The 21,946-nt window shown below is 44.2% G+C and overlaps 1 protein-coding gene across 1 annotated transcript in view; it reads left to right on the top strand.

Annotated features, from left to right (window-relative positions):
* cfap65 (cilia and flagella associated protein 65) overlaps nt 1-21,946 on the top strand; it is a 106,644-nt gene that overhangs the window by 36,142 nt on the left and 48,556 nt on the right. The window contains exons 7-11 of the mRNA XM_034186548.1: nt 11,749-11,885; nt 11,970-12,195; nt 19,541-19,809; nt 19,929-20,105; nt 20,284-20,516. Coding sequence (XP_034042439.1) covers nt 11,749-11,885; nt 11,970-12,195; nt 19,541-19,809; nt 19,929-20,105; nt 20,284-20,516 — 1,042 coding nt within the window. The remainder of the gene's footprint in view (nt 1-11,748; nt 11,886-11,969; nt 12,196-19,540; nt 19,810-19,928; nt 20,106-20,283; nt 20,517-21,946) is intronic.

The raw sequence follows: 21,946 nt of genomic DNA, 5'->3' as shown, positions 1-21,946 counted from the left end.
ACATGTAATGGACATAATTCACCATACAGAGTGTGTTTCCCGCTTGATACGTGGCAACACGCCCAGATGTGCCAGGCCCATATCAAAGTGTCGCCACTGGTAGTTAGAGTGTGTCCTCTGTTCTGCAGGTGTTACCGTGCGGAGATGCGCATATTGATATTTCCTGTCTTGGCCCCTGCGTGGGTAATTGCCAGTGTGTATTCCTACCATGCATACGACAAGCTGTGTTGAGCCCTGTGGTGTTTTTCCTGTCAGAACGCCTGTGAGGTTAACAGGTGGGGCCAAGCTGTTATAAAAGGTCTATGAATTGTGTGAAAAAGGTAAAATAAAGTGGCATGTCGATGTGTTGTCAAAATGGGAAATTGTTGCTCCTTCTTTCAGCCATTGCAGTTTCCACACTGGTGACCCTGACGTCTGTCTTTTGAACATTTTTGAAGGACATTCCAATGCGATCATGACGGAAAACGCTGTGTCTCTGAAGCTTCCCGGGTTTTGGGAGTCGTCGGCTTCAGCTTGGTTTGAACAAATGAAGGTGCAGTTTGTGCTGCAAGAGATCACCGTGGATGACACAAAATACTATTATGTCATGTCAGCCCTCAGCAGCTGCACAGCAATGAGGCTGGTTAGTCTCCTGCCAAATCCCCCTGCAAGGAATAAATACGCAGCTCTCAAGGCTCACCTTTTAAAGACATTTGAACTTTTTGATGCTGAGAGGGCTAGCAGGCTTTTTTCTCTCCATGGCTTGGGGGACAGCAAACCCTGTGAGCTTATGGACAGAATGTTACAGCTCCTGAGGAACACAGGCCTCTTCGTGCTTTCCTTTTCGTCCACCTCTTCTTGCGGCAACTCCCCCTTTAGGTGCGTGCGACTTTGGCCAACACCGTCATGGACTGCCCTGCGCTAGCAAATGACGCAGACAAGTTTTTTTCTGGCTGGTCAACACCACGGCATGGCTGCTGTGGCACTCATCCTTGCCCACACCGCCCACGACTGTCCAGCCCACACTTGTCACACACCTGCACCGCTAATGGGTGATGCAGCGCTGATGACAACGGCACCTGTTTCAACTCGGCAGCATCCTAAATCTGGCTTGTGTTTGTACCATGCTAAATTTGGATCCAGAGCCAAGCGGTGCTCCCCACCCTGCACTTTCAACGGAAAGGGAAACATCAGGGGCGGCACTCAGTAGTGGTCATGACCATCAGTCATACCAATAGGCTACTGTTCATCCAAGACACCATCTTCAGCCATCATTTCCTGGTTGACATTGGTGCACAGAGGAGCATTCTGCCCGCTTCTAGACTAGACATCCTGGCGGATGGGTTTGCTTCCCCTCGCACCGGCCAGTGGCAGCCCCATATGCAATTATGGCACTCAACATGGACTTGTGTTTTGGGGGCAGAGATTTAGCTGGGACTTCATCACAGCTAAAGTCGATGTCCTTCCCCTGTGGACAAATTTTCTGTGTGCTTATGGACTAGTGGTGCATGTCAAAAACTGGTGCTTGATTGATGCCACCACTTTTTGTTCATACAGCTGTACCCTCAGTGGCGTGGACTCCATCTGACTGTCCAGTGTGCTGTCACAGGCTGATGTGTTTCACCACCTGCTCGAAGAATTTCCTGCACTGACCCAGTGCCCAGTACCCCACATCCAAGATTTTTCAGTGCACCTGGTGGGTATGGTCATCTTCTCAAAGGTGGATCTTGTCTGTGGATAACACCAAGTGCCGGAACACCCGCTGGACATCCCCAAAACAGCGGTGGGCACCCCTTTTGGACTCTGAGTTCCTGAAGATGCCGTTTGGCCTTAAGAGTGCCACTCAGTCCTTCCAGTGCTTCATGGACTTTGTGCCCTTCATGGACTTTGTGCCCTTCATGCCCTTCCCATGTTACATGGGAAACAAGGTACCAGTAGATTCAGTAGATTCTCACAAATCCAACAAGACCAAGCATTCATGATATGCACACTCTTAAGGCTATGAAATTGGTCTATTAGTAAACAAAAAAGTAGAAAAGGAGGTGTTCACAATAATAGTAGTGTGGCATTCAGTCAGTGAGTTCGTCAATTTTGTGGAACAAACAGGTGTGAATCAGGTGTCCCATATTTAAGGATGAAGCCAGCACCTGTTGAACATGGTTTTCTCTTTGAAAGCCTGAGGAAAATGGGATGTTCAAGACATTGTTCAGAAGAACAGTGTAGTTTGATTAAAAAGTTGACTGGAGAGGGGAAAACTTATACGCAGGTGCAAAAAATTATAGGCTGTTCATCTACAATGATCTCCAATGCTTTAAAATGGATTTAAAAAAAAACAAAAAAAACAGAGACGCGTGGAAAAAAGCGGAAAACAACCATCAAAATGGATAGAAGAATAACCAGAATGGCAAAGGCTCACCCACTGATCAGCTCCAGGATGACCAAAGACAGTCTGGAGTTACCTCTAAAGGCTGTGACAGTTAAAAGACGCCTGTGTGAAGCTAATTTATGTGCAAGAATCCCCTGCAAAGGCCCTCTGTTAAATAAAAGACGTGCAGAAGAGGTTACAATTTGCCAAAGATCAACTGACCTAAAGCGAAATGGAGGAATATTTTGTGGACTGATGAGAGTAAAATTGTTCTTTTTGGGTCCAAGGGCCGCAGACAGTTTGTGAGACGACCCCCAAACTCTGAATTCAAGCCACAGTTCACAATGAAGACAGTGAAGCATGGTGGTGCAAGCATCATGATATGGGCATGTTTCTCCTACTATGGTTTTTGGGCCTATATATCGCATACCAGGTATCATGGATCAGTTTGGATATATCAGAATACTTGAAGAGGACATGCCCTTGAAATGGGTGTTTCAACAAGACAATGACCCCAAGCACACTAGTAAACAAGCAAAATCTTGGTTCCAAACCAACAAAATTAATGCCTTGCAGATGTGAAGAAATCATGAAAAACTGTGGTTATACAACTAAATACTACTTTAGTGATTCACAGGATTGCTAAAAAAGCTGTTTGAACATAATAGTTTTGAGTTTGTAGCGTCAACAGCAGATGCTACTATTATTGTGAACACCCCCTTTTCTACTTTTTTTTTACTAATAGCCCAATTTCATAGCCTTAAGTGTGTGCATATCATGAATGCTTGGTCTTGTTGGATTTGTGAGAATCTACTGAATCTACTGGTACCCTGTTTCCCGTGTAACAGTAAGAAATATACTCAAAACCTGGATTAATCTTTTTAGTCACATAGCACTACTATTCTGAACACTACTGTACCTGGATGACATCCTTGTGGCCAGTTCCTCCCAAATGGAACGCTTGTCCCACCTGCGGATACTGTTTGAATCATCAACCCTGAAAAAGTGCCATTTTGGGTTGACCTCCTGGGACACAGAGTCACAAAGGATGGCGCTGTGCCACTCCCGTCTAAGGTGGATGCCCTCTTAACCTTTACACGGCATGGTACAGGCCCTGCAGGTGTTTTTGGGAATGGTGAACTTTTACCACCCCTTAATTCCCAAGGCCGCCATGATTATACACATGCTCAAGCACTTGGTGGACTGGTCCACTGAGAGAGACACAGCATTCATGGACGCCAAAGATGCCTTAACAGCTGCAACAATGCTGGCTCACCCATTGCTGAATGCCCCATAGCCATCACCATGGTTGCATCGGACCGCGCTGTGGGTGCAGTGCACCAACAGTGGGTGAATGGTGCCTGGCAGCCGCTCCTTTTCTTTAGTTAGCATTTATGCCCTAGTGAGTGCAAGTATAGCACTTTTGACCAGGATCAGCTTTCGTCGACCACAAACTGCTGACTTTTGCCATGGCTAAAGTGTCTAAACCCTGGTCTGACCACCAACAGCAACAGCTCGTTTATACCTCAGAGTTCACCACAGACATACAGCGTGTTAAGGGCATGACAAACTTTGTCGCGGACTGCCTCCTCCGAGCTTTTCAGCCACTGTCCACCTTGGCCTTGGCTACACCCTCATGGTGGCTGATTAGCCCACCGACCCAGAGGTGCAGTCATTCAGGTCTGTGGCCACTGGATTACAGTTGAGAGACATTGCTTTTGCTGAGGGCGGCACCACTACTCTGTAACATCTTCACAGGACAGCCATGGCCAACCACTGCGTGTCCCAGGAGATTTCATTCCTGACACCACCACCCCTTGGTCAACTGCCCACCAATAGAACAAGCTTCAGGTCAAGGTTAAGCTCTTCGCGCCCATGCCTAGTTCACAGCATGGCCTTCGATTTTCCTACACTCCTTCACACCTGCAGTCAGCGGAATACATCTTTATTCACCATAATACTCACAGGGGATCGCTGCAGCCCCCATACGACGGCCCATTTTGGGTGCTGAAAACGATGGACAAAAAGTTTGTGGTCGACATAGGCGGTAAAGCTGAGCACGTTTCAGTGGACTGCCTCAACCAGCCCACCTGGATCTGGACAGAACTACGAAGCTTACTCATCCATCACCACAGGGGCACCCCCTACTTGATCCAGACCCCTACAAGGGAGGCCTATGGTTCCCTTAGCCTATGGTGCCTCTGACACGTCGGTGTGGAGGAGCCGTTGCAGCCGGATCATTCGCCTGCCCACGCTATATTTATTCTTTTCATTATGCTGAATTCTGGGGTGGGGGGGGGACATATGTGACGGGCATTCAATATGCAATGGACATAATTCACCATACCGAGTGTGTTTCCTGTTTGATATGTGACAATATGCCCAGATGTGTATTCCTGCTATGCATATAACAATCTCTCTCAGATATTGCTGTTTCCTGTGACGGCCCCTGCTTGGGTAATTGGTAATGTGTATTCCTGCTTTGCATACGACAAGCTGTCTCAACCCCCTGTGGTGTTTTTCCTGTCAGAACTCCTGTGAGGTTAATGGATGGGCCAAGCTATCAGAAACGGTCTGTGGGTTGTGTGAAAAATGGAAATTAAGTGGCACGCCGAAGTGTTGTCAAAATGAAAAATTGTTGCGCCTTCTTTCAGCCATCACAGTTTCCACATCACTGACAAATTTCTGCTAAATCTGCAATACAGAGTAGATGTGGCTCAAACTTAGTCTATGTATTGTCAGAGCCAATTTGCACCTCATTGTCACAAATGAGAGTGATTGAGGCCCTTTTGATTGAGATATAATGCAAAATGTACATCAAATGAGCTTTTCAATATTAAATTCAAATATCCACAAAATCCACAATCCGGATCAGATCCCGATCAAACTTTGTCAGGCGATGTGTATTGCCCATCATTTCTGATGAGGACCGCTATATCATCCATAGTTTGTGAGGGGATGGGCCTATCTGTGAGTATGCAGATGGCTGATGAGACCAATCTGCACACAGAACATATGGGGGCACTGGGGGCATAGGATGAGGGAAACAGTAGGAGGCTTGCTGGCTCCATCTTTCCTGGCTTGCTGCAGCAGTCCTCTTGGTCTCATGCAGCTGGGCACCTTTGTGGACTGAGGAGCGCCATCTGCCTTAGTCCATGGTGGTCACCTTCCAGGAGTCAGGGCTGATATCAAAGCATTCAGTGATGCTTTCAAAGTGTCCTTAATGTGTTTCTTCTGTCCTCCTTGGGAACGCTTGCCATGCTGGAGCTCACCCTAGAACAGTCTCTTTGGCAGCCGATTGTCTGGCATGTGGGCTATGTGACCAGTCCAGCACAACTGTGTTTGCATCAAGATGGTGTAGATGCTGGGCATGTTTCCTTGCGTGAGTACCTTGGCGTCTGGAATCCTGTCTTGCCACTTGATGTTAAGGACTTTCCTGAGGCATGTTGTGTGGAAGTGGTTCAACTTTCTGGCATGGCGTTGGTACACTGTCCACATCTTGCTAGCATAAAGCAGTGTGGGAAGCACTACTGCTCTGTAGACCTTCAGCTTTGTCTGTAAACTGATGACATTTCTGTTCCAGATGCTGGCATGTAGTCTGCCAAAGGTAGCACTGGCCTTTGTGATTCTGGCACTCACCTTATCGTCAGTGGTGATTGCTTGGGATAGTGTGCTGCCAAGGTAGGTGAACTTGTTCACAACGTTGAGCTTCTCAACATTGACTATGATGTTGGGCTTGATGTAGGGTTTCCAAGGGGCTGGTTGATGCAGAACGTCAGTCTTCTTTGTGTTGATGGCAAGGCCAAAGTTGGTGCAGGCCAATGAAAACTTGTCGACGCTGTCTTGCATATCAGCTTCAGAGCCAGCATTGAGGGCACTGAGTCCCTGATGATGTCTGTCAAGACCTTGGTTTTGGCTTGAAGCCTCCTGAGGTTGAAGAGCTTGCCATCTCTGTGGTACTTGAAACCGATTCCAACATCACCATCTCTGAAGGCATCTGTCAGCATTGCAGAAAATATGCTGAAGAGTGACGGTGCAAATACACAGCCCTGTTTGACACCATTGGAGACTGAAAATGGCTCAAATGTCTCACTCTTGTCCTGGACTCTTGCCTGCATTGCATTATGGAATTGTCTCACCATGGAGATGAACTTCTGTGGGCATCCGTACTTGGCCATGATCTTCCAACGACCTTCCCTACTAACAATATTAAAGGCCTTGGTCAGGTCAACGTAGGTGGAGAATAGGTCAGAGTTCTGTTCCTGACACTTCTCTTGCAGGTGCCTGGCAGCAAACACCATGCAGACTGCTCTGCGCTCTTTCTGGAATCCACACTGACTCTCTGGCAGGAGTGCCTGATCAAGATGTGCTGTGAGACGGTTGAGCAGGATCCTGGTAAGTATTTTGCCTGGTTTCCCTTCCTCTTATACAGGTGTACGATGGAAGCATCTTTGAACTCCTGCGGGATGGTTTCTTGATGCCACATGAGCAGAAACACCTGATGAAGTTTTTCAGTCAAGACCGTGCCATCTTCCTTATAGACCTCAGCCAGGATGGAGTCAGCACCTGGAGCTTTGCCAATACAAAGCTGACGAATTGCTGCCTTGGTCTCAAGTAACATTGGGGGGAGGCATCCAGTGTGTCATTCATGGGTGTTTGAGGGAGATGACTGTTGGCTTCATTGCTGAAGGATGGGGCGATTGAGGATGCTGTGGAAGTGCTCCACCCACCGATTGAAGATCTCTTCATCAGTAATCAAAGTGTTCCCATCTGCACTGAGGTGGGGCGCTGATCCTGATGATGTTGGACTGTACACTTCCTTCAAGGAAGCATAGATGTTTGTCATGTTGTGCCTGTCAGTGTATCCCTGGATCTCATTGGCTTTGTTGTTCAGCCATGTGGACTGCATATGGCGGAATTTCTGTTGAACAGTTCTGCGTATGCTGTTCAACATGCTGTTCTCATCCAGGAGCTGCTGAATCTCATTGCAGTTTTCGTCAAACCAGTTCTTGTGTTTTCTGGTTGCAGGCCCGAGGGTCTCTGTAGCTATGTTGTAGATCAGCTCCCTGAGAGCCTTCCAGTCCTCTTCCACATCCTGGTTATCCAGGATGGTGGATTCCAGACATTCTTTCAGTGTCTCCACAAAAGACTCCTTGATGTTGTTTTTCTTCAACTTTGTGACATTTAGTCGTCTTGGAGCTTTGTGGCCTTGCGGGCGTCTCTTGGGTTGGATTCGGATGTTGAGCTTGGAGACTATGAGGTGATGATCTGTCTAGCATTCTGCACTGCACATAGATTTGGTCACACACATATCCTGCCTGCCCCACCTACTGACCAAGACGGAGTCGATTAGATGCCAATGCTTGGAGCGAGGGTGCATCCATCACGTCCGATTTTGGGTCGGGAGACAGAACACGGTATTGGTGATCAAGAGTTCCTGTTCGGCACAGATCTGGAGTAGTAGTAGTCCATTGTCAGGTGATAGGGAATGCCAGTCTGCACCTTACTTTCAAATATGAGTGTGATTGGGGTATGTTTGATTAAGATATAATGTAAAATATTGATCAGATGGGGTTTTCAATGTTAAATTTAACTGGCCACAAAATCTGTAATTTGGATCAGATCTGGATCAAACTTTGACAGTCGATAACGGATACCATCCTGCATAATGCTGTGTTCCCTCTTGTTTTCCACACCCAGCTCTGGATCTTTCTTGATCTTACACCTGTCTCTCATCTCCTACTCATCACTGCATGCATTTAAGCCTCTCTTTTACCTCTCATCTCTGCCAGATGGTTGTGCTTTATTGCCTTCGCTTCCAGTCTTTCTTCAGAGTCCTTGTCTTGATTGCTCTGCTGTGTTTTGGGAACTATATGCCTGTTTTTTGGACCTTGCCTTTTGCCTGATGTTTTGATTACTGTTGCTGTTTATTAACTGCCTGGAACTGTAAGGAACCTTTCAAGCCTCCTCATCTTGAAATCCTCTGCTGTCCCATCATGCCTGAAGACCTCCACCACAGTTTCCCTAACCAAGAAATCACCCATAACCAGCCTCAGTGACTACCAGCCTGTTGCACTCACACTGGTGGTGATGAAGTGTTTTGAAAAACTGGTTAGATGTCACATCATAACACCCACTCAAGACCCATACCAATTCGCTTACAAGGCCAACAGGTCAACAGAGGATACTGTGACCGCTGCCCTCCACACAACGCTGACCCACCTGGGGCAACAGGGTAACTACGCCCGTCTTCTTTTCATGGACTGTAGCTCAGCATTTAACATCGTCCTCCCCCATGGCCTTGTGAGGAAACCGGTGAACCTCGTCTGCCTCATTCCACGTCTTTGGATTAATATAAAAACTTTCTGTCAGATCGCTGACAGAGAGTCAGGATTGGCCCTCACATATACACAGCTCTCACACTCAGCACTGGTTCCCCTCAAGGCTGCATGCTGAGCCCGCTGCTCTTCATCCTCTACACCTCTGACTGCACCCCTATCCACACCAGCAACACCTTCATTAAGTATGCGGATAGGCTGTATCAGTGGAGTAGATGAGTCCGGCTACTAGGATGAGGTGTAACAGCTGACAGTGAGGTGTAGAGAAAATAACCTGCCCCTGAACACGTCTAAAACCAAGGCGGTAATCATAGACTTCAGGAGAAACAAAACAGACATTCAGCCCATTATCATTGGGGTGATCTGTGTGGAAAGGTTTAGGGACATCCGTTTCCTGAGAGTTCACATAGATGAGAAACTGACCTGGGACAGAAACACCACAAACAAACTTGGTAAAAAAGACACAGCAAAGACTCCACTTTCTGAGAATCCTCAGGAAAAATAACATAAAGCAGACATTCTTTGTGCCTTTTTACAGCTCTTCTATGAAGAACATCATCACATACTGCCTCTGTATGTGGTTTCTCTTTCGCTAAGAGCCACTCTCTGTTTGAGCTACTGCCATCAGGCAGAAGGTACAGGACCATTAAAGCGAGTACAAATAGATTGAAAAACAGTTTCTACCCAACTGCTGTTAGAGCTTTGAATGCCCCTGGAACCAAATAGCCAGGTCACATGCCACACTTGAAAGGAGTGCAATGTTTCTTTATGTTATCCACTGCCACTGAAATATCCACACTTCTGTACATACTTTTATCTTTTTTATACGCAATCTCTTTTTTGCTGCTACGTTCTTATTTTTTCTTTTTTAATTTGCACTCTGGAAATACCTCTTTCATTTGGTTCAAATTTATGCTTATTTTTCTTTTCTTCTCCAGACCTTTCAAGTCTGTGAGTGGTTTACTCAAGTTTATATTTTCACTGAATGGCTTGCACCTTACCTTTTGTTGTCCTTGTTACAATGACAATAAAGAATATGTATCTGTATCTCTGTATCTGTACTTTGAATGTGTTAAAACACAGTGGACCAACACCAGCAGATGACATATCACCAAATCATCACTGACTGTGGAAACTTTACAGCGGACTTCAAGCACCTTGGATTCCCTTCCTCTCCACTCTTCTTCTAGACTGTGGGATCTTAATTTCCAAATGAAATGATAACTTTAATCTAAAAAGTTGACTTTGGACCACAGAGCATGGGTCCAGTTCTTTTTTTGTGTGTCCTTTGCCCAGGTCAGATGCTTCTGACATTGTCTCTGGTTCGGGAGTGGCCATTTCTTGGGCATGTCTAGGGGTGGTGGCTTGATGGACTGCACTGACTCCATCCTCAGTCTGATCCTTGTGAAGTTCCCCCAAGTTCTTGAATTGGCTTGGCTTGAGAATTGTTGTCTCGAGACCGCAATCATCCCTGTTGCTTGTGCATCTTTTCTGACCATAGTTTTCCCTTCCAGTCAACTTTCCATGAATATACTTTTATACAGCACTCTGTGAAGAGCCAACCTTTTAGTAATGACCTTCTGTGGCTTACCCTCCTTGTAGATCGTGCCAATGAATGTCTTCTGGGGAACTGTCAAGTCAGCAGTCTTGCTCATAACTGTGGTTGTGTGTACAGAACCAGACTGAGAGATTTATGTATTTATACTGCCTAAATAGTGACTTGAAATGAAATATTAAATGTTTTTTTTTAGCAGTAGGCCATAATCATCAAAGTTAAAATAAGATTAAAAATAAAAGGGGAGGTGATGGTCTAGTGGAGGGGAGGTGATGGTCTAGTGGTTAAGGTGTTGGGCTTGAGTCCAGAAGATCATGGGTTCAAATCCCCGCCTGACTGGAAAATCACTAAGGGCCCTTGGGCAAGGCCTTTAATCCCCTATTGCTCCCGGTGTGTAGTGAGCGCCTTGTATGGCAGCACCCTGACATCGGGGTGAATGTGAGGCATAATTGTAAAGCGCTTTGAGCGTCTGATGCAGATGGAAAAGCGCTATATAAATGCAGTCCAGTTACCATTTACCATTTAAAATAAAAAAAATATTTGTAACACTTTAGTTTATATGTAATGAGCCACAAATGTGTAAAACTTTATGAAATACCTGATAAAGACTATTTAACTTTGTCCATGATAAGAATAGGGCAGTGCAGTCTCTTTTGAATCCCTGTGTGATATCGCAGGATTTGACCATATCCGAAGACAGCCTGCACAAACCCGGGAGAGACTAATCCCTGGACAGAGTGTAGGAGTTTCAGCACAAACCTTTTGGCCCGGCTTGGAAAGCTTAAAAGCATACTCGCCACTACCTAGCGGGCATGCCGGTTTAAGACGTGCCAGTTGAAGACATGCCGGTTTAAAATGGTTTCCGCTGAAACCCACCTCCTCCGAATGGTTTGTGCAGACCCTCCGACACTCTGCCCAGGGATTAGTCTCTCCCTGCAAATACCACCACTTTTACCAGAAAAATGGTGTACTGTTTTATTTTCAGCTGCCGTCACCGAAGTAGTCATGAAAAGTGCAGTTTTTTTTTTCACTTCACAGTGGAGAAGGGAAGAAAAGGCAAATGGGCGAGGTTGGGTCGGGAAGTTTTAGCCTACAATCCTAGCCAGAGTAGCTGTGTTCTCTCGCCTGCACAACAGCCTCATCATGTTTGAACTCTGGGTCATAAACAAACCACAACACATGTCCACTTGCCACCGCATCGTCACTTTTTCTTTGCATTTTCACTTTGTGTGTATTTTACCCAAACAGTCAGAGAAATTGCCATGTTTCTGATGGGAACAGTCAAGAGCTGTCCCGGGATGTAGAATAATTGTGCATCTGACCATTGACTATGATGTTGGTACCTGTTGCGCACCTGCCCTCAAATGAGACTACGGTGCCCAACTGAAAAACAATATGAATATTACCATACAATTCAATATGAAAGGAACTTTATGGTCAACTATTTATGTTAAATGGGACAATATTCCTCCTCATTGAAATTGCGATTCCCCATTTATTATCTTTATCAGCCAAGTACCCATATATACAGATGAGAATTCTGGAGAGCAATGAGAAGAAACAGCAGGGAAGTCCAGTGTTGGACTTTGGCTCTGTGGCAGTTGGCTATACTTTGGAAAAGCACTTTGAGATTTTCAACCCTTCACCTGTGAGTACTCCATACAATTATACAAATGTTCATGTTCTTTCTTCTTCTTTGCTCATAATCTCTCTTTCCCTCACTTTCCAACAGGTAATGGGATCTTTCTCTCTGTCCCGACTGTCTGGTGGTATGCCCTTGTTGGGATCAGAGTTCAAGTGTGATGTCATCAAGGGCAAAGTGGCAGCTGGTGGATCACTGCATGTTACAGTCACCTTTACACCTGCAGTTGTCGATACAGTGTCTGTTGAATATGTGTCTGTAAAATGCAAAGGGAGTCTCAACAAAAGCTTGCTCAAACTCACTGGAAACTGTGTAGGTAGGGGACACACAAACACAAATATACAAGCTAGCTAGCACCAGCTGGGGACAGATGGGATTTCATCCCCAGACAACCAAAAGGTGCAACAAAGCCTTTTTTCCTCCATTAAGGCATGTTCCTCTTGCAAATACCAGGGTGTGCCTCATTTCTTCAATTTACTTTACAGCTCCAGCACCAATACACACATCCCTATCAGACCCTTTCTATGTCATCATAAAGGATCTTTATATTTCCATACATTATCAGTGGCATGTTGAACTCTAATTTTATTACAGTCTGATAAATTATTTCCTTTAACACCATACTGATACATGGGCAATATCACCCAAGTCATCCAGAGGCATACATTTTTAACTTATGGTTCAAATTTTAACCAAACTAATTTTGGACAAGTTATTTAAAATTACTGTCATGTCTGAAGTTTTATAAAGTGAAAATATCAGATATATGTTTTAGTTTTAAAGTAATGTGCTAATTTTTAAGGTTTTAGTGAGCACATGTTGTGCCCAGCAGTGCATTGTGGGTAGGATAGGGTAATCTCAGTACATTCACGGCAGTTCAAATGCATTTCAGACACTCTGTTCAGGCTCCATGGACAACAGCATTAAACTCTAGTGCCTAAAACTCTCGTGAATATATTCTTTGGGTTTATAGATGTTGTTATTGTATTTGCGTTTGTTAAATTCCACACATCTTAAATGAAGCAGACATGGATTATCTGGAATTTTGTTTTGGCAAGTTTTCAAGGTCTCTACTGCCATCTACTGGCCAGTAGTGTTCATGGCAGTTCATGGCAGTATTTGTCCTGAAGCTGAGCAGACACTGTATGATATTTTAATCACTGTACTCGGTTTCAGTTCAAACTGTACCACAGAGGTGCACGTTGTAAAAGTTCAGAGCGCCCGATTTATGTTCTCACACACATTGTACGTTCAAAAACCACATGTCGAACTCGTGTTTCCAAAAGCAAAACGTAAGCTTTTTTTTCAAATTGAATTTACAAAAACTCTCAATGGGAGACATCAAAGTTTAAAAACAAAACAAAAAAACATTACAGGACAGCTCTGAGGTGTTTGCACATGCACAGTGCGAGCAGTTGGATGCTTGTAGCTCTTCAGCAGCAGGATACCCTCACGACGGCCAACCAGAATAATATCAAATAGGTTTGATTTTCATTCGACCATACGATCGGCGATCAGGAGGTGGTTGTGAGATGTTAAACGCAGCTTGTTACTCCATGTACACTACACGATGCAGGACGTGTGATTAACCTGAAACTCGGTACAAAAAATTCTCGCACGAAAAATCATCTGAAAACAATCCGTTTCCAATGAATTGCTTGTTGTTGTGATGCTATTCTGAACTTCACACGGTTGTATACGTTTCTTTTATTTCTGTTTAGCACTCTTCTGGTTATTAAGTGTATCTACTCAGAACGTTATTTAACTGTAGTCCTGTTGTAATTCGCTAGCAGTTAGCATTCGCTAGCGTTTAGCTTTCACTAGCTAGGTCGACTCCTCCCTTCCCACCTGTTGTTATTATTAGAGCTGGTTCTTTTTACCTGGTTAATACTTCTGCTAGTTTTTCAGTCAAACTGCTGTGAATTTTAAGTAATTATTTTACTCCTGTCTAAATCTTAGGAGCGGCTAGCATTTTCGCTAGCGGTAAGCTTGCGTTAGCGACTTCGGACCCTTGTTTTCATTTTTTCATTTCATTTTTTTTATGTACTTCTGTTAGTTAACTGTTAGTGTAACTGTTGTGAACTTTAGCTTAGTACTTTACTCTTGTGTTAATCTTAGTGGTATATATATATATATGAGTGGTATATATACTGTTCATTTATTTGCGTCTGTGTGAGTCTTAGGAGTGGTTAGCTTATCCATTAATGGTTAGCTTGTGCTTGCTTGGCTATACTCTTGAATTTCCTAGTGCACAAAGTACACTACTTTACGTACTTCACACCCTCCATAAATCCTATGTGATGTTGGAAGATAGGGTGGCTCTCTTAGAGAGCCGTGTCCGTAAGTTAGAGCAGCTTCTTAGCGCAGTGGAGTTAGATGTTACGGGCACTCCAGATGAGGTTTGTGATGGGCCGGCTAGCGAGCCCATTAGCGTCAGCCTAGAACGGCCGGCTGTGGTGAGGCGGAGGAAGCCCCGTAGGGCTTGGTGCCCGGTTGTGGCACCCCGATCACACTCGCCACTGCGAACTGTGAATTGGTTCTCCCCCTTGGATTTACCTGATGTGAATTCTCCGAGCCCACAAGTGACTTCCATTCCTATCTCTAGGCCGAAACATCGGACTTTAATGATAGGGGATTCTATCATCCACAAAGTCAGGTTACAGACATCGGCTGACGTTAAATGTATTCCTGGGGCCAGAGCTCCCGACACTACATCCCATCTTAGGGTGCTGACGCTGCAGAAGGGAAGACAGATGAAGGAACATGACATGAGATATAGTCCCATAGTCATTCACATCGGCACCAATGATATCAGGATGAAGCACTCAGAGGTCACAAAAATGGACATAGAGAGGACTTGTGACCTTGCCAGAAAGATGTGTCGGTCCCCTCCCCTCCCGGGGTACTGATGAGGCGTTTAGCAGGCTGACATCATTAAATAGGTGGCTGGTGCAGTTTTGTCAACAGCAAGGCTTTAGCTTTATTGATAACTGGCCTTTGTTCTGAGGCCGCCATGGCCTGCTGATGCCGGATGGCCTCCACCCTACTGGGGAAGGCACTGCCATCTTGTCTGCGAACATAGATAGAGCTCTACAGGGAGGGTAACATTAGAAATCTACAGCAGGCCACGGAGCAGGTGATTAGAGACCCTGCAAAGCATATGACAAATGTGGATGTAGAATCCATTAGCTTAGCGGGGAAATTAGTGCAGAAAATCCACTATGGTGATTGTGCAGTTTATCTGCCAGGGAGGGAAATTCAACAAGTTGAGACTGTGGCCTGCTCCCGTAGACGTGTCCATAAAAATCATAGAGGGATATGCTTTGCAAACTTAATACCCATTACTATATTGGATCATGTTGAAATTGAGGATGGCCCAGTGGTTGTTCCAGTAATAGCAAAGATTTCATGTCTGCTACCTACAGCGCGCGTGGAATGTCTCAAACGTAAACCTACTTCTTGGCATCTTATATATGCTACTCTGGAACCACCCCTAAACCCAAACAGTTCAACTGTCAACCCCACTGAGGTCCTTAGACTGGGTCTCATTAACATAAGTTCACTGTCCTCAAAATCATTGTTGATTAATGATTTAATTATTGATCATCACTTAGATATGATTGGGTTATGTGAAACCTGGCTTAAACCTACAACTGTCCTCCCCTTAAATGAAGCCTGCCCACCAGCATATACATTTAGTCACGTCCCTCGTGATGTGAAGCAAGGCGGGGGTGTTGCTCTTATTTATAAATCTAGGTTTAGCGTATTAGCTGTTGGGGGTCACAAATATAACTTGTTTGAGCATCTGATTCTCCGCTCCGCTCAGGATATTATGCATTGCCAATGTCAGAAGAATAAAAATCAGCCATATTACTTTGTCACTGTATATAGGCCTCCTGGCCCATATTCTGAATTCTTAGATGAATTTGATGCATTCATCTCTAACTTGTCAACTAGTGCAGATAACATTCTGATCATTCAGAAGATTCAGACGGTTTTCGGTGGCTTTTTAGTCGAGCGAGTATCCAAGAAATTGTGTAACAGCTGGGCATGCCACAACATGTCCTGTGAGACTTCCAACACGGAGGTGTTTTTTGTTGTGCACCATGAGTGGCTCCGTCCCGACGTGCGAATTCCTCTGTACGTCTTTCATTACAAAATCTCCTGTAACAGTGGAATGTGCCGCAAAAGTGCTGATGTCCACATTTTCTGCGATTTCTCTGGTAGTCACACGACGTCCCGGATCAACACAGCCTTCACTTTGGAAATGATCTGGTCATTTCAGCCTGTCGATGGCCGCTCGAAGCGCGGCGTGCCTGGTTGTAATCCTCCTTAATCTGTGTGACGCCGATAGAATCTTCACCGAAAGCCATCTGAATTTTCCGAATGGTTTGCACCTGGCTGTCTCACACAGTTTCTGAAAACATTTTCATGTAGCAAAGCGGCAGTCACTCAGCCATTTCCCTGACAATGAAAATCCGACGAGGGGGGTGGACCAGTGCTCACTCAGAGCCTGCCCACAGGCGAATGACGCAACCGACAGACGTGAAAAACTCACGCATGCGCACGAAGCTTGGCTGGCGCCTTGGGGCAACTGTTTGTTGTGATTTGGCGCTATATTAAAAAAAAAGTTGATTGATTGATTGATTGATGCAAGCGCACATGATTCAAATCCATATAGTTTTTGAAAAAAATAAAAAGGTCAGAAACTTTTCTAACAGACCTCGTATGTTATATTTTAACTTTGTACAAATGACAGAATTAACATTAACTCATTGAGTGCCATTGATGCTTAAACGCGTCTTTTCAGATCGTAACGCTCAGCGCCAAAGATGCGTTATCGCGCCAATTACACTTTTTTATGGGGGGGGGGGGGGGGGATCAGCTGATCTAGCTTGTGTAAAAAAATTAGAGTTGTAATCACAAGGGAACCCATTCTGTGGGTGGTAGCAGTGTGAGTGTGGACCGGAACGTGGCTCACTCTCCACCGTTGTGCGCAAGTCTTACGGTTGTACCACTCCTAATCCGACTGGTTTCCACCTGGCTGTCTGTCAAACTGTGATGCAGTCGCACTGCTCCAGTCGTTCCGTCTTTTTCCTTGGAATGAAAAAACGCCGAGCACACGACACACACCTCACACAAAGGCTGCTTACAAGCAAATGACGCAATTGACAGGCTCATGCAAGCACACGTGATTCAAATCCATCAGGTTTTTGAAAAAATAAAAAGGTCCGATACCCGGGAGGCAGAGGGAAAAGATGTGCATTATACAATAGGATCACTTTTCATAATGTTTGAGATGTCACTGAAGCAAAAACAATTATAATCAGACATTTTCTCCTTGAAATGTTGCTTGTCACAAAAAGCCAATTTTCTCAGTTTTTTGTCAGAAATCAGCATTTTTAGTGATACCCACCCATGTTCTGCAGACAGTTACTAAAGAATGGAAAGAAGTACAAACAAACGTTTTTTTCTGATGATAAAGGAAAGTCTGAAGTTTCTTTTGGTATGTTTGTTGTTGACATGGACATAGAACTCAATTTTCTATGGGTCTTGAAAAAACACTCAAATGCTGAAAAATCCTGGCACTGGGATGTCCTGAACTTTGAAAATGGCTGGCACTCAATGAGTTAATGGAGTTATTCTATCAGTATTCACACCAAACTGTAAGTCAGCATGACTTTATTTTCCAAGACCTCCGCCTGACCGGAGCGTTGTGATTGGTAGAGAGCTGGCTTTGTGGTTGCTCTCAGGATGCTTCTTTGCTGGAAGCTGTGTAGTAAACAAGAGCTTCCAGGAGGTGGGCAAGATGTTCAAACATAGAAGTGTGGTCTCATCGTTTAGGTCTGTTGTTGCTTTTGATGTTTCCAAAAGCGATCGTGGTGTTAAAACTCAAATTCAGTTTGTTAGTAGTTGCAAATGTACCAGAGACAATACTGGAAGTTATGCTCAGAACAGGTAACAAACCAGCGTGCGTGTGACTGCATGATCCAGGCAGCCCACAGCGAGTGTGATCCAATAGCGCGATAGTCTGTGGTGAAGTGATCCATGCAGCCCGCAGTGCATGTTATCCAACAGGCATGTGACTCTGTGGTAAAATGATCCATGCAGCCCATGTGGTCCAACAGCCGCGTGGAATCTGTGGTGCAATGATCCATGCAGGGCGTGTGATCCAACAGGCACACGGGTCTGTGGTGCAATGATCCACACAGCCCGCAGCACATGTGATCCAGCATGCGCACGAGTCTGTGGTGAAGTGATCTACAAAACCCGCAGTGCGCGTGATCCAACGTCCGCGCAAGTCTGTGGTGATGTGATCCACAAAGCCCACAGCAGGCGTGATCCAACGTCCGCGCAAGTCTGTGGTGAAGTGATCTACACAGCCTGCAGTGCGTGTGCATAAGCAGGGATCCATCCGTTAAAATGCACATCAAAAAACATAAAATGGATTTGTTTTGAAATCCAGAGAACACAAATAGCAGGTCTTGAAAAAAAGAGCAGAGAGAGAGACAGTGCTCTCTCTCTCTCTCTCTCTCTCTCTCTCTCATGGCCAAACAAGAAGGGTGATGTTTAAGTATGTGAGTTTAAATGGCAATATTTTCCTTTTTTTTGTTTTGTTTTTTGGCGGGGAGCACACAACAGACTCTGAACTTTGTGATCTGATGTTACGAGCCATAATGAGACAGCAGTGTGTCCCGCTGTACGTCGCAGTACGTCGAGTGTCGTTTGCTTTCATGAACCGTTTTGAGGACGGAGTGCAATTTCACCGAGACAGAAAATAACAGTGATGGCTACATACGCTGCAGTAATGCAACTGTAAAAACCTCATGATGCAGTCCACTGTTTTCCAAGTGCAGCGATGTGTTTTGCACAGCCGGCAGGAGTGAACTGAAAAAGTGATGAATTGGTTTGAAATAGCGTCAAGAGCTACATGCGGCAGTATGCATACATTAAAAGCAAACATACACAGTTGCAAGTAAATCTATGAACACGATACGCGATTTTGCAGGAAAAATGCAGAGTATGCGTGCATTTCAGGTGTACTCTAAATACAACACAACACAACTCTACGTTTGCACCAGTGTGAAAGGGGTTTTAGAGACAAAAACAAGAGCTGACAATCGCTGTAAAAAGTAACTGATATTCAAAATGTGTTAAAATCACTGAACTACTTTCATTTTACTTCCCCAACTGCACTTTGATCATCAACAGTCAAGCAGCTGAACCCAAGGTTGAAAGCTCGCCAAAGCTTGCTTCCTGAAATATACAGTGCATGCTGTTCCTTGAAATCCACAGCAAAAACGGAATTTTTTGAAAGCACTCAAAGCAAATTTCTCTCTCTCTCTCTCTCTCTCTCTCTCACACACACACAGACACACACATGCACACACACAAAATGGCAGAAGGAGGAGCTTTGGACTATCTCAGACATCATGGAGGCATCCATATAATTAATGAATAAATGGACATCAAGGCTATGCATACGAAGTCTGTTAGAAAAATATCGGACCTTTTTATTTTTTGTAAAAAATAAAAAGGTCCGATATTTTTCTAACAGACCTCGTATATACACTATGTGGAAACAAGCCAATTACATTGCAATTTGATTTTGAAGTAACCTCCTTTCTGACAGAGTTTGCTATGACTGTTTTTGAAACTAGGACCAAAGATTGCCTTGTCTTCCTCTGTGGTGGACTTTGGCTGTATTGATGAGGGAGGAATGGTCGTACGAACTGTGAAGTTACTTAATTCTTCAGCTGCTGAGGCTGTCTACCAGTGGGACCTTGACTGTGGTGGGCATAGTGTGTTCACTATCCAACCAGCAGGAGGCACTGTGGGCCCATATAATCATATCACAGTGAAGGTGGTCTACAGGCCTACATGCCCCATTGCACACTATAGGAAAGTTGCATGTGTCATATTGCACAGGGTAAGAGCTTTTAAATACATTGTTACACATTTGTAAAACTGATGTAGTTAGTCACCAAAATCTGTTTTAAAAGATCTCATTATATCTTTTTTCAACCTAATTTACCATCTCTCCTGTAGGACCCTGTGTTTCTTGACCTGATTGGTACTTGTCACTCAGAGCTCCAGAAACCAGCTGTACTGAAACCTGAACACTTGATTTTGTACCAGCTTCAGTCTCATTGTGAAGTCACTCACGACCAACTCGACTTACAGCAAGATGACGGCATGCAGTTGGAGCAGCAGGAAATAAAAAAGGTAAAGTAGCTAAATGAGATACTGTAGAAGATGGCCAGAGTTGTACTTGAGCCTGAAATCACTTGTGAATATTAGACGTCATGTTCTTCCCTGTCAATTTCCTATAGAAGCACAGCATAATCACATTTCTAATTCTCCATCTTTCTGTCTTTGACACATTATCTGTGTAATTTCATAGCAGTCAAACCAGAGAACTGGCAGTGTGGCTGTCCTGACCATCACACCAATGGAGGAATATTACCAGTCATGTTTGGGGGGCAGGGACACACTTTCTTCCTGTTCTTCTTCATTGTCTCCACATGTGTCTGTGATGCCCACGGAGCTGCTGTTTAAGCATAAAACATCATCTTCTTTGTGTTCTCCCTCCTCCCAGTCTGTCTCAATCACCAACCACACCGGTGGGAAACTCAGGTGCTACTGTCATTCCTAAAACACATTTAGCTAGACCAGTGGGGACTGATTCTACTCATACATGGGTCACCTGCTGTTCATATTTTCCATCTACTATATCTGTGTTCCACCCACTCCTGATTAAGTAGGTATGGTATGTGTGATGGAACCTACCTGACTGTATTAAATAGCTGGAAATGAAACAAGTAAGGAGGAAACTACGCAGGACAGGTGATCTCCAGGAAAAAGTTTGGCTTTAATAAATTAATTAATGGTTTATATATATTTTCAAAGTGGTCATATTGTCCAAAATCATACTTATCTGCCGAGAACAGTTAAATATGGCTTGGATGTCATGTTAAACATCATCAAAGTATCACATTTCTATGTCTGTGGATGTAGAAACTCAACTAGAATCAGTAAAAAATAGGCCTGGCTGTTTTGTTTTTTTTTAACTTGTATGTTATGGTGGTCTAAATCTGAACCAATGCTTGCTCTGTACAACACACATCATGGGGTCAGTAGGAGAGAGATGGATGATTATTTCTTATACTTTCACTCTCTTTGGAAAAGAGGTGTGGTAAGCAGCCCAGTAATTCCTGAATTTGAGTCTAGAATGGAAAAAAGTGGCATTCAAAACCTCATTTCATGTCTATTACAGTTCAATAATACATTTCCTCTTTGTACATTTATGACCTTTAGGGCCAATCCACAATTAGGCCAGCATTTACCCATGGTCCCGGAAAAATGTTCAATATGATTAAAGTCTTTAACGTTCATGCTAAAACGCCAGCAAGAGTTGAGCTCCACTACGACTACGTCACCTTTGCTAGTACACCGTTACTGCTCAGTTGGCCTTTGCTGGCCTCTGCTGGCCAGTGTCGGAGGCTTGACCGGACGCACCACCTCCTCTGGCTCCCTTGTGCATGAAGAAATATAAAGAAATGTGAAGGAATATGTACAGTGATGTGAAACATTTAGTGCACCCTTGATCTTCTACGTTTGTTTTTTTTTTTTCCACATCAAAAAATAAAAATTCAGGAATTTTATATAAAATTTTCTGAAATAATGCACTTCAAACTCACAGTGAAAAGTAATCTCTACATCATGAATTAAAAGTAATAAAAATATAAAAGCCAAAATGATTTAGTATAACACATGAAAACCATTTTACATCCTGTTTTCTTCAGACAAGTCGGGATGGATGCATGAACATTTCCAAGACACTAATTATGTCTTAGACTTCATTTACCTCAGTTATTGAGATATTATTTATTTATTGAGATATTCATTTATTTAATTGAATAAATATAGGCCACCACTGAGAGCCATTTAAATGTCCCTCACTACATTAATATGTGGTTCATTTCTGATCACCACCATGGACAGCTTGCTTTAATGAACTTAACAGTATGCATGTACTTTTTTTTCTTTTTTTATATCTGGGTTGC

Source organism: Thalassophryne amazonica, chromosome 14, assembly GCF_902500255.1.
Source record: "Thalassophryne amazonica chromosome 14, fThaAma1.1, whole genome shotgun sequence".
Taxonomy (NCBI): Eukaryota; Metazoa; Chordata; class Actinopteri; order Batrachoidiformes; family Batrachoididae; genus Thalassophryne; species Thalassophryne amazonica.
The sequence above is the reverse complement of the archived record's forward strand: the minus strand, read 5'-3'. Positions and strand labels throughout refer to the sequence as shown.